The 14,212-nt window shown below is 41.8% G+C and overlaps 1 protein-coding gene across 6 annotated transcripts in view; it reads left to right on the forward strand.

Annotated features, from left to right (window-relative positions):
• The window catches only part of LOC118370518 (histone-lysine N-methyltransferase 2C-like), a 151,471-nt gene that overhangs the window by 80,744 nt on the left and 56,515 nt on the right, over positions 1-14,212 (forward strand). For 5 of the 6 annotated variants that reach the window (XM_035755564.2, XM_035755578.2, XM_035755569.2 and 2 more), the window contains exons 14-15: positions 18-251; positions 8,479-8,601. In XM_035755564.2, coding sequence (XP_035611457.2) covers positions 18-251; positions 8,479-8,601 — 357 coding nt within the window. The remainder of the gene's footprint in view (positions 1-17; positions 252-8,478; positions 8,602-14,212) is intronic. The other variant, XM_035755575.2, reaches the window with a different exon arrangement.

Raw genomic sequence — 14,212 nt, forward strand, 5'->3', positions numbered from 1 at the left:
CTCCTCCATCCCTCCAGAAATCCAGAAGACATACACCCAGGATGGGGTGTGTCTGACCGAGTCTGGCCTGTGCCAGCTGGAGAGCCTGACAGTGCCGTCCTCAACCCGCCGAGGGCAGAACAGGCGGCCCAAACCCAAGCTCAAGCTGAAGATCATCAACCAGAACAGCGTGGCTGTGCTCCAGACCCCACCGTACCCCCACTACTCAGAGCTGTCCCAGGACGGGGACGGGTACATGGATGATCGCGGAGGTAAAGACTTCTAGGTGTTCACTATGGGTTGGCTGGGGGTATTCCGCCTTAAGGAATCCGGGCGCTCCATCCTCAGCTAAATAGTTACAAAGTAAAAAAATAAATAGGCTTGTTCAAATAAACCCATTATTGGCTTTTTTTTGTAGATTGATATATTTGAACTAGGATGTAAAGCTCCGTTTTTCTCTTCTACATTGGCCAGGACCGGAATATCTGGGCTATTTTCTAAGGATAGACTTTTCAGTTAGATTTTCTTGGTATGACACAGGAGGGGATCTGCATACATCCTTCCCTCGTTTCCATTTAATCAGAACGGTCAAAAGGAAAGACAGATGTTTGCCAGGAAGCAATGTTCCCTTCATCTCAAAATTTAGATGCACAGAAAACGTAAAGGCAAACGAATTTAGTAATGCTTGACGTTTGCACTGGAACCTATTTGTCAGAAAGAAATGGAATGAGGAGGGAAACGGAGGAGGAAGGTGGGAAATGAGGGCAGGCATATAATGAATATGACTTGGAGAGAGAAGAAAAGCTTTTGAAAACAGCAGTCAGCAAATTATACCTCAATTGGCATTTTGGTGATGAGAGGAAGCTGGCCGGGGCTAACTGAATTAATCCCCAGCCTATCCATCAGAACCTTGGTCTCAGTGCAAGCAAGGGCTAATGATGAGAAATTAACCCTTTCCCGCTCACGCTATATTTGGTCCTCTATATTTAACTCACGCAGCGGGCACATTTTCAAGCCATGCCGAGAGGGATATTTTCAGTGGCTGCTTTACAAATCACATAAAACTATGTTGCCATGACCGTACACGGGTTTATAACAATGCACATAAATATAGATAGATTACATTAACCTTGTTTTGAAGTGTGAAAAAGTATCTCAGTATTTACTGTGAACTGTGGTTGTGATCAGGTACTAGGGACTATTTTGTTATGTCTGTAGGTGTTATAGCCAACCACTGTAGATGTACCACCTCATGGCATTTAGAAAAATGTGAAATATGAACGAAAAAGTCAGCCTTCGACTAATCATGCATACATACAGTATGTACATTTGTGCATGTCCCATATAGTGGTTTGTCCTTTAAAAGTTGCAGCGTACTGCAGAATTCTATGGCACGTTCCTTTTAGGGAGTATAATTCCTCTGCTGGTAGCGTGACTACAGCTAAAGCTCATTACAATAACGCACAATGCGCAAAAATATTCCTAAAAATATTTAACCTCCACACATTAACAAGTAAAATAGCTCAAATGAAAGATAAACAAGTTGTTTATCTAGCCAGCAAGTCAGATTTCTAAAATGTTTTACGGCGAAAACATAGCACATATTTATGTCAAACCACCACCGCAGACATATCTCATTAGCATAGCCAAGTAGGAAAAAATATGCAATCAACAAACGCAGGATTAAAAAAAAAATCATTTCACTAACCTTTTGAAATCTTCATCAGATGACAGTAATATAACATGTTACACAGTACATTCATTTTTTTTCAATAATATGCTATATATATCCATAAATCTCTTTTCACAATTACGCATCGTTCAAAAAATGCTACTAAAATGTGAGGAGAAATTAAATAGCTCCGGCAGATAACGTCAGCTAACAAGGAATACACATCATAAACTTTGACTAAAGATGCATGTTTTACATATGTATAGGAAGATACACTTATTCTAAATGCAATCGCTGTGTTACATGTATTTTTAACGTTACAGGTAGAGTTCACTAGGCTAAACTAGGAGTCGGCGCTCCAAAAGTACCATTCTGGCTCCTCTACCTTGGAGTCGACATAAACCCAAAATTAACACATAAATATTTCCTTACCTTTGCTGTTCTTCCATCAACAGAACTGGAAGGGATTAACTCACCAAACCAGCGTTTAGTTTTCAAGTCTGCGTCTTTCGGTTCTCAAAATACACGCATTTCGGTCAAAATGTAGGCAAAAATTGAAGTGGATGCGCACCAAAACGTCGAAATGATATATTATATGTCGAGTTAACTTGTCAAACTAACTTCATAATCAAGCTTTAACATGTTATAAAGGTGTACAGCAATTTTGAGAACAAACAGAAACACAGGCACCGTTCAATCGATCTTGGAAAAGAGAGAGGACTTGACCATTGCGCACAGAAAAGTGACAGGTTTTTTTGAGTGACTGAGAGCTTACCGCGTGCTCAAACTCTCGCGAGCGGGCGATTCTCACAATGAGAAGCCCCATTGAAAGCTGAGATCACGCTGAACACGTGGAGACTGTTCCTGGCGCTGTAACTGTTTGGGGAGGGTGTTTGCGATGAGGTCAAAGGTGACCCAACTTTTCAGATGAGAAGAGATAGTTTGGGAGAATGCAGATTTTGAGAGTTCTGCTTTACATAGAGACATAATTTAAACGGTTTTAGAAGCTTTAGTGTTTTCTATTCGATAATATTTTTTATTTGCATATATTAGCAACTTTTGACAAAAATGTATCATGTTTTATATGGGTACCCAAATCCTCCAGAAGGGGCAGTAAACCGTGGTATCCTGAACAAGTACCAACCACTGATACCATTAATGCTAGTTAGTGCTAATTTGACCACCAGAGGGCATCTTTGAGAAGCATTTGATAGCCTTCAATAGTGGCTGTTCTAGAGAATTTAAAAATGTTTTTTGTAAGAACATAGTATATGGGACAAATTTTAAAGAAATGTTGCTTAATCTCTAATGACACCCCATCCCGGGTCCGGGAGCGTAATCATCGACTGACACTAATTAGCATAACGCAACGGACATAAATATTACTCGAAAATATTCCTATTCATGAAAATCACAAGTGAAATATATTGAGACACGGCTTAGCCTTTTGTTAATCACCCTGTCATCTCAGATTTTCAAAATATGCTTTACAGCCAAAGCAAGACAAGCATTTGTGTAAGTTTATCGATAGCCTAGCATAGCATTATGTCCAGCTAGCAGCAGGTAACTTGGTCACGAAAATCAGAAAAGCAATCAAATTAAATTGTTTACCTTTGATGAGCTTCGGATGTTTTCACTCACGAGACTCCCAGTTAGATAGCCAATGTTCCTTTTTTTTCTCCTTTTATTATTTTTGTATGCGGAATAGCTCCATTTGTTCTTCACGTTTGGCTGAGAAATCGACCGGAAATTGCAGTCAAGAAAATGCCGAAAAATATTCCAAATTAGCTCCATAATATCGACAGAAACATGGCAAACATAGTTTATAATCAATCCTCAAGGTGTTTTTCAAATATCTATTCGATAATACATCCACCGGGTTTTTCAATAGGACCAATTGGAAAAATGGCTTCCTCTGTATTTTACGCGAGAATCACTCTGAGAGCCATCAGGTGACCACTTACACAATGTAGCCGCTTACGGGTATTCTTCAACATAAATGCGTAAAACTACGTCACAATGCTGTAAACACATTGGGGAATATGTAGAAAAAGTCATCTGGTTGATAGCCCATTCATTGCTCAATAGGGACGCATTGGAACGCAGCGCTTTCAAAACATGAGGCACTTCCGGATTGGATTTTTCTCAGGCATTCGCCTGCAATATCAGTTCTGTTATACTCACAGATAATATTTTTATAGTTTTGGAAACTTTAGAGTGTTTTCTATCCTAAGCTGTCAATTATATTCATATTTTGGCATCTTGTCCTGACAAAATATCCCGTTTACTTTGGGAACGTTATTTTTCCAAAAATGAAAATACTGCCCCCTAGTCACAGGAGGTTAATTTCATTAATATTATGGTGTTTCTATTCCAAGAAAAATGAAAAGGCCTCTGGGTTTCTGTTAGGATGGACTGGAAAATATGGTGCTGTACAACGTCACGGTCGGTAGTAGGCTACATACTGGGCTATTTAGCTAAATAATCCTTGTGTCGTGCGGGAGACCGGGGTTCAATTCCCCGATGGGGAGGAAGGAGTAGGCTGTCTTTGTAAATAAGAATTTGTTCTTAACTGACTTGCCTAGTTAAATTAAGGTTACACTAAGAGCATAACATTTCTACACCATAATTGTAGTCTAAAAAAATTCCAAACGGAGATTAAAATCAAATTAATCAAATTAAAATCACATTGATTCATCAAGACCAGTCCCCATGCTTGTCTCAGAGCAGCGCAAAACTGTGCTAAAATAGTTGTAGGCTATTGCTTCAAATCCTATTGCTTCGAACTTCAATGTGCTCTTTAAATAAATAAGACCTACACCACTTTTAACAGAACATTACTCAACACTAGTGAGACACGTCGCCTACAGTAGGCCTGCAGTATATCGAAAAATATGACATGACTCTCTGCCAATAACTACATATAGACGATTGGAGGATTCTAAATTAAAACCAAAAGCCGCTTCATGGGTCTCCCGGTGGCGGCTGGCATGGGTATCGAACCTGCATCTTTAGCATTTTGCACTGAGGGAGCCCCCATCCACAAAGTATCAAAATACAGAGAAGTGTTGGAAAAGGTATATTGTCCTGTTAATAGCCCATAAATGTCTATTATCATACTGTACATGGTGTCCAGGTCAGGATAACCAAAACATTTCTTTATTAAAGACTATCAGAAAGAATATTGGTACTTGTCACTCAGCTTTATGTAGGTGCTAGCTATATGACTGTGCCATCAACCTGATAATATATAATGATATTTTGGAGGTGATTTTGTATTCAAAAAAACAAAAGTGAGCGATTGTAATCTGAATAAAGGCCAAAATAATATTTGTAAAGGCCAAAACATTTATTTCTGTTTTTAGAGTGAGAGAAACGCTGGGACAATTGTGTGCCACCCTATAGAACTCCAAATCACGATCGGATGGGATACCTAATAATACTTTTTGTTGTATTATTTGTTTTGTCTTTTCTGGTGGATTAAACTGAAATTGCAACCAATCACGGCCGGTTGTGATACAGCCAACCTAACTAAGAAATACATTTGACGATAGAATTCTCCCCCTACCCTCCTTCTAGGCAGGTCTATTGTCCATCTACCTACTAATAGCCATAATGGCGCTGGACAATGTGACTATGTTTGAAGGAGTATTTTCCAGTCAGCGACAATTTGTTTACCTTCATTAGACAACTTTGTTCCAATATTTGTAATTCAGTGATATTTATTCCCATAATAATTTGTTATGGATCCATAACTAAACACATCTGCATTTTTGAAAGAGTATTTTACAATTATTTTAACGAAAGCATAAAGATGCCATTATTAGTTACATTGTTTTAGTTTGAACGTGCAGACTGGCACTAAGAACAACGGGAACATTTCCCTAGTCAGCGGGGGTACGCCCCCCCCCCTCCCCCATGGGCTAGGTCCGTCTTCTGTGCATGGCTCAGAGCTAGTGCAGTGAATACCATGCTATTGTTTGTGGAGAGTGCACAACAACAAAACACTTATCACAGCAACTGGTTTGATACATTCACCTCAAGGTAAATAATGTACTTATATTCAGTAATCTTATTCAGTAAATCCTGAGGGTCCCAGAGAAAAAATGTAGCATAGTTTTGTTTGATCAAATCTAATTTTATATTCAAATGTAGGAAATGGCTTCTACAGTTTGAACTCTTGCTGTCTCTGGCTCCACACCCACCCCGCCCTGCCATCTAGATGTGTGAAAGTTAGTGTATAAGCTAATGACAAATAATTTATGACATTCCTGGGAGTGTGTAAACTTATTTTCTATTACCATATAATTTTTGTATGTTCTCAATAGTTACAGTGCCTTGCGAAAGTATTCGGCCCCAATGAACTTTGCGACCTTTTGCCACATTTCAGGCTTCAAACATAAAGATATAAAACTGTATTTTTTTGTGAAGAATCAACAACAAGTGGGACACAATCATGAAGTGGAACGACATGTATTGGATTTTTCAAACTTTTTTAACAAATCAAAAACGGAAAAATTGGGCGTGCAAAATTATTCAGCCCCTTTACTTTCAGTGCAGCAAACTCTCTCCAGAAGTTCAGTGAGGATCTCTGAATGATCCAATGTTGACCTAAATGACTAATGATGATAAATACAATCCACCTGTGTGTAATCAAGTCTCCGTATAAATGCACCTGCACTGTGATAGTCTCAGAGGTCCGTTAAAAGCGCAGAGAGCATCATGAAGAACAAGGAACACACCAGGCAGGTCCGAGATACTGTTGTGAAGAAGTTTAAAGCCGGATTTGGATACAAAAAGATTTCCCAAGCTTTAAACATCCCAAGGAGAACTGTGCAAGCGATAATATTGAAATGGAAGGAGTATCAGACCACTGCAAAACTACCAAGACCTGGCCGTCCCTCTAAACTTTCAGCTCATACAAGGAGAAGACTGATCAGAGATGCAGCCAAGAGGCCCATGATCACTCTGGATGAACTGCAGAGATCTACAGCTGAGGTGGGAGACTCTGTCCATAGGACAACAATCAGTCGTATATTGCACAAATCTGGCCTTTATGGAAGAGTGGCAAGAAGAAAGCCATTTCTTAAAGATATCCATAAAAAGTGTAGTTTAAAGTTTGCCACAAGCCACCTGGGAGACACACTAAACGTGGAAGAAGGTGCTCTGGTCAGATGAAACCAAAATTGAACTTTTTGGCAACAATGCAAAACGTTATGTTTGGCGTAAAAGCAACACAGCTCATCACCCTGAACACACACCATCCCCACTGTCAAACATGGTGGTGGCAGCATCATGGTTTGGGCCTGCTTTTCTTCAGCAGGGACAGGGAAGATGGTTAAAATTGATGGGAAGATGGATGGAGCCAAATACAGGACCATTCTGGAAGAAAACCTGATGGAGTCTGCAAAAGACCTGAGACTGGGATGGAGATTTGTCTTCCAACAAGACAATGATCCAAAACATAAAGCAAAATCTACAATGGAATGGTTCAAAAATAAACATATCCAGGTGTTAGAATGGCCAAGTCAAAGTCCAGACCTGAATCCAATTGAGAATCTGTGGAAAGAACTGAAAACCGCTGTTCACAAATGCTCTCCATCCAACCTCACTGAGCTCGAGCTGTTTTGCAAGGAGGAATGGGAAAAAAATTCAGTCTCTCGATGTGCAAAACTGATAGAGACATACCCCAAGCGACTTACAGCTGTAATCGCAGCAAAAGGTGGCGCTACAAAGTATTAACTTAAGGGGGCTGAATAATTTTTCAATTTTTCAGTTTTTGGTTTGTTAAAAAAGTTTGAAATATCCAATAAATGTCGTTCCACTTCATGATTGTGTCCCACTTGTTGTTGATTCTTCACAAAAAAAATACAGTTTTATATCTTTATGTTTGAATCCTAAAATGTGTCAAAAGGTCGCAAAGTTCAAGGGGGCCGAATACTTTCGCAAGGCACTGTATGTACTTGAAAATGTATCAATTGACCAATTCGGCACATTTGGGCAGACTTGATACAAAATATTGTCCAGTATTGCAATGCTTCACTGGATCAATCTGAAACTTTGCAGACACACTGCTCCAATCTATTGGCCAAAATATAAACTTAGTCTAAACTGCAATATTATATGATGGCGTTTCTCTTGCATTTCAAAGATGATGGGACAAACAAACAAAAAAATATATTTTTGTATTATCTTTTACCAGATCTATTATGTTATATTTTCCTAGATTTATCTTGGCCAGTTGCAAATGAGAACTTGTTCTCAACTAGCCTACCTGGTTAAATAAAGGTGAAAAAAATAAAAATAAAAAAATAATAATAATTTCAAATTTCCAAGTGTTTCCTTTCAAATGGTAGCAAGAATATGCATATCCTTGCTTCAGGTCCTGAGCTACAGGCAGTTAGATTTGGGTATGTCATTTTAGGCGAAAATTGGGAAAAAAAAGGGTCCGATCCTTATTAATCCTGGATATGCCATTTGCATTTATAATCTGAGAAATACTAAAGTGTTATCTCCTAAAATAGTTTAAGTGGTTAATTTAGAATTCCAACACTAATGTACCGATGTGGCTCCTCATCCAGAGGTCTTACTCTGACACCAGGCCCACCAAGATGGCAGACCTCCGATCAAAGATGCATTGAGGGTTTTGTGGGTCAATAGTATGTGCAGGGCTGGGTCATGTTCATCAAGAACCAAATGGGAGAAGTAGAGGGATTATCAAGAAATTCTAATTGTAGTTTAGAAAAAGTGTTTTCTGTTGGGTGTCCTAATGAACGTCTTCATGGTCTGTGTCCTGGTTTTAGTGACATGGTTGTGTTCCATTCCAGAAGGGGATCTCCTGATGGACTGTGACTTGAAGTCGGACTCCAGCCCGGAACGGGAGCCTGTCGACGACGACGCAAAGGGGGCCGACGGCAACAAGAAAAGGAAGAGGAAACCTTACCGGCCCGGTATGTTTAACATTCAAAACTGTGTCTGTTTGACAAAGGATCAGACCCTGGATCAGTTTTGTCTCTGAACTCCTATGGGTTGAGGTTCAGATCGGGCAAGATGAAGCTTATCTTACAACAGCAGGAACATCTTATGTTTAGCCCCTTTAGGAAAAAAGAGAAGATAGGATGTTGATGGGGATGAATGGACAGGGGGAGATCGAGAGGGAAGGAGAGTGGTGGATGACGGCGATAGGACAAGAGGGGGATGCAGAGGGAGGGAGGGAGGGAGCAGACTTATGGGAGATGCAGAGGGAGGGAGGGAGGGAGCAGACTTATGGGAGATGGAGGGAGTGAGGGAGCAGACTTATGGGAGATGCAGACTTATGGGAGATGCAGAGGGAGGGAGGGAGCAGACTTATGGGAGATGGATGGAGGGAGGGAGTGAGGGAGCAGACTTATGGGAGATGCAGAGGGAGGGAGCAGACTTATGGGAGGGAGATGGAGGGAGGGAGGGAGGAGGGGGAGCAGACTTATGGGAGATGCAGAGGGGGGGAGCAGACTTATGGGAGATGGAGGGAGGGAGGGAGTGAGGGAGCAGACTTATGGGAGATGCAGAGGGAGGGAGGGAGCAGACTTATGGGAGATGCAGAGGGAGGGAGGGAGCAGACTTATGGGAGATGCAGAGGGAGGGAGGGAGGGAGCAGACTTATGGGAGATGCAGAGGGGGGGAGGGAGCAGACTTATGGGAGATGGAGGGAGGGAGGGAGTGAGGGAGCAGACTTATGGGAGATGCAGACTTATGGGAGATGCAGAGGGAGGGAGGGAGCAGACTTATGGGAGATGGAGGGAGGGAGGGAGTGAGGGAGCAGACTTATGGGAGATGCAGAGGGAGGGAGGGAGCAGACTTATGGGAGATGGAGGGAGGGAGGGAGTGAGGGAGCAGACTTATGGGAGATGCAGAGGGAGGGAGCAGACTTATGGGAGATGCAGAGGGAGGGAGGGAGCAGACTTATGGGAGATGGAGGGAGGGAGGGAGCAGACTTATGGGAGATGCAGAGGGAGGGAGGGAGCAGACTTATGGGAGATGCAGAGGGAGGGAGGGAGCAGACTTATGGGAGATGCAGAGGGAGGGAGGCAGGGATGGATGGAGGGAGGGAGCAGACTTATGGGAGATGCAGAGGGAGGGAGGGAGGGAGCAGACTTATGGGAGATGCAGGGATGGAGGCAGGGATGGATGGAGGGAGGGAGGGAGCAGACTTATGGGAGATGCAGAGGGAGGGGGAGCAGACTTATGGGAGGAATGGAGGGAGCAGCCTTGTGGGAGATGCAGACTTATGGGAGATGCGGAGGGAGGGAGGGAGCAGACTTATGGGAGATGGAGGGAGGGAGGAGCAGGATGGGAGATGCAGAGGGAGGGAGCAGACTTATGGGAGATGCAGAGGGAGGGGGAGGGAGCAGACTTATGGGAGATGCAGAGGGAGGGAGGGAGGGAGGCAGGGATGGATGGATGGGGAGGGAGGGGGGAGGAGGGAGGGAGGGAGCAGACTTATGGATGGGAGATGCAGAGGGAGGGGGAGCAGACTTATGGGAGGAATGGAGGGAGCAGCCTTGTGGGAGATGCAGACTTATGGGAGATGCGGAGGGAGCGGACTTATGGGAGATGCAGAGATGCATCTGTCTCGTCCAGGACCGGGGTCTACGCAGACTGGTATGCCATAGCCAATCAGAGGAACAGTAGGGGGGTATATGCAAACAAGCCATTTTCCAAAATTCACTTTGAACTGGACTGTGTGTTTACAGACATTAGCAACAGCTCAACTTTAGATCATTAGAACGCATTCGGCAAAAGCCACAAAATACACTTGTTTGGACTTCTGCAACTATGCAGCTAAATACCATGATAGTCCCTTTACATTTGGAAACTTTACAGTCCTATTGATCAAACAACCATAAAGAGGTAGGATGTCTTTCCCTATATGTACATCAACAAGATCAACAACTATTGCTAGCCAGAGCAAGATGAGCTCAAATCTAATGAAGGAACATTAGATAAACCCTCTCAAACCTTTTCAGCTAGTTGTGAAAGTTGCACTGGTAAACAATGGAGAACAGTGTGCTTGTCTTTCTGCAGCTTGCCTGCCAATGCATGCATTGTCCCAACTAAGTACCCAAGCTTACTGGTAAAGTTGGCTCGCTTGCCAGCTACTTCCAGACACAAATGGGAGAACACCTCACTCTGGCCATTTTACTTGCCCTAGCAGAGCTGATTAGGCCGTTTACATGTTATCGAGAGCGTTCGCAACTAACTTATTACTTTATTTTTCCAACATTTACTGACACCGGTCATATTCAGTGGGTCTTGCACGGTTATTCTGCGCTCTGGCACACTCAGACGAGTGCTCTGAAATCGGGTTAGATTGCTAGCCAGAGTGAATTTGCAAACTCGAGATATGCTAACTGGATAACAGTCGTTCAGCATAGATAGCTAGCAAATCGATTCACATTTCTTGCTAGCTAACCAAATGACACATGCATCTCTAGCTGTGTAGACACACAAAAAAATGATACGAGGTCAGTTACTCACCCACTCATCCATTGATATAATGTCCTCCTTGCATCTAGCTAGCGTAGCTATCTGGGTTTTTAGCTTGCTACATAAATAGATACGCTACCATAGCCTTTGTAACGTTTGTCTGTTTTTGTCCATAAATATTGATTCATTGAAACTGTGCATCCCGAGTGGAGGTTGCAAACAATGGTACCTAGCCAGCTGATAGCAATATTTTATGGACTATCAAGAAATGTATTGGTGAATTATTTTAATCATGCATTGAACTGCATCCATCTATTCTGTCAAATCAAATGTTATTGGTCACATACACATAGTTATCAGATGTTATTGCGAGTGAAGTGAAATACTTGTGCTTCTAGTTCCAAAAGTGGAGCAATATCTAACATGTCATCTAACATTTCCACAACAACTAACTAATACACACAAATCTAAGGAATGGAATAGGAATATATACATATAAATACAGTGCCTTGCGAAAGTATTCGGCCCCCTTGAACTTTGCGACCTTTTGCCACATTTCAGGCTTCAAACATAAAGATATAAAACTTTATTTTTTTGTGAAGAATCAACAACAAGTGGGACACAATCATGAAGTGGAACGACATTTATTGGATATTTCAAACTTTTTTAACAAATCAAAAACTGATTTGTGGGTCATAATTGTGGGTCATAAGTTTACATATACACTAGGTTGACTGTGCATTTAAACAGCTTGGAAAATTCCAGAAAAGTATGTAATGGCTTTAGAAGCTTCTGATAGGCTAATTGACATAATTTGAGTCCATTGGAGGTGTATCTGTGGATGTATTTCAAGGCCTACCTTCAAACTCATTGCCTTTTTGCTTGAAATCATGGGAAAATCAAAAGAAATCAGCCAAGACCTCAGAAAAATATTGTAGACCTCCACAAGTCTGGTTCATCCTTGGGAGCAATTTCCAATACGCCTGAAGGTACCACGTTCATCTGTACCAACAATAGTACGTAACTATAAACGCCATGGGACCACGCAGCCATCATACCGCTCAGGAAGGAGACGTGTTCTGTCTCCTAGAGATAAACGTACTTTGGTGCGAAAAGTGCAAAACAATCCCAGAACAACAGCAATGGACCTTGTGAAGATGCTGGAGGAAACTGGTACGAAAGTATCTATATCCACAGTAAAACGAGTCCTATATCGACATAGCCTGAAAGGCCGCTCAGCAAGGAAGACTTCCATAAAAAAAGCCAGACTATGGTTTTCAAATGCACATGGGGACAAAGATCGTACTTTTTGGAGAAATGTCCTCTGGTCTGATGAAACAAAAAATATAACTGTTTGGCCATAATGATATATATAATAATCGTTATGTTGTGAGGAAAAAGGGGGAGGCTTGCAAGCCAAAAAAACACCATCTCAACCGTGAAGCACGGGGGTGGCAGCATCATGTTGTGAGGGTGCTTTGCTGCAGGAGGGACTGGTGCACCTAACAAAATAGATGCCATCATGAGGGATGAAAATTGTGGATATATTGAAGTAACATCTCAAGACATCAGTCAGGAAGTTGAAGCTTGGTCACAAATGGGTCTTCCAAATGGACAATGACCCCAAGCATACTTCCAAAGTTGTGGCAAAATAGCTTGAGGACAACAAAGTCAAGGTATTGGAATGGCCATCACAAAGCCCTGACCTCAATCCTATAGAAAATCTGTGAGCAGAACTGAAAAAGTGTGTGCGAGCAAGGAGGCCTAGAAACCTGACTCAGTTACACCAGCTCTGTCAGGAGGAAATGGGCCAAAATTCACCCAACTTTTTGTGGGAAGCTTCTAGAAGGCTAACCAAAGCATTTGACCCAAGTTAAACAATTTAAAGGCAATACTACCAAATACTAATTGAGTGCGTCAACTTCTGACCTTCTGGGAATGTGAAATAGAAGCTGAATTAAATCATGCTCTCAACTATCTTTCTGACATTTTACATTCTTAAGATAAAGTGTTGATCCTAACTGACCTAAAACGGGGAATTTTTACTCAGATTAAATGTCAGGAATTGTGAAGAATTGAGTGTAAATGTATTTGGCTAAGGTGTATGTAAACTTCTGACTTCAACTTTGTGTGTGTGTATATACAGTTGAAGTCGGAAGTTTGTGCACATTCCAAAGTCGTTTTACCAATCAAATCAGATCTCCTCACAGCAGTCAAAAGACCAATTAGTGGGAACAAATATCAGAATTGGGCTGTCTGTTAAAATGCAGCGTATGTGTAAACATGCATGAATGTTTGTACAGTATGCGAATGTCTAATTCAGAGAGAGCCACAAGCTCTCGCCCATGTCAAGTAGCTGGGTTTGACGGGGCGGGAGTGAAGGAGAACTGGTGGGGAGAGATGGAGAAGGGGTGTGTCTCTCCTGTTTGCCAGGTCACTTGTTATGAACTGTCACAGTGGAGACATTTTATTTCCACTCTGCTCTAGTGAACAAGTGGCTGCAGACATTCTCACAAATAACATACCAGTATCAGACAAATAACGTATGTTTACTGCGTCATTTAAGGTGGATTACAAAGCTATTATTATGGGGTATACTGTGGCGCTATTACTTGATTGTGAACCTCTTTCATATGATAATTGTCTTGAATAATGTTTAATGTAGTTGTTCATTGCAAGATTAAAGTAGTTTTTCAATGGTGTTAAAATGTAAGTTTTAGTCATTGAGCAGATACTCTTATCCAGAGCGACTTACAGGAGCAATTAGGGTTATGTGCCTTGCTCAAGGGCACATCTACAGATTTTTTATCTAGTAATCTCGGGGGTTTGAACCAGCGACCTTTTGGTTACTGGCCCATCGCTCTTAACCGCTAGGCTACATGATGTTGTATGTTTTGTAATTTGGCTATTTTAAGTCTAGTGTATGGTGCCTTACTGGTGGTATATCTTGGTGTTCTTATTTAGCACAGATGACGAGAGTTGGTTATCCATTGAATGCTCTGAGTTGGACTTCTCATAAGGGGGCGGTATCCTGGCAACTCTGAATTCAAACGGCTGTTTCCTCTCTTTTCCCTGCACATAAATCATCAAGTCTCC

This window comes from Oncorhynchus keta, chromosome 4 (genome assembly GCF_023373465.1).
Source record: "Oncorhynchus keta strain PuntledgeMale-10-30-2019 chromosome 4, Oket_V2, whole genome shotgun sequence".
Taxonomy (NCBI): domain Eukaryota; kingdom Metazoa; phylum Chordata; class Actinopteri; order Salmoniformes; family Salmonidae; genus Oncorhynchus; species Oncorhynchus keta.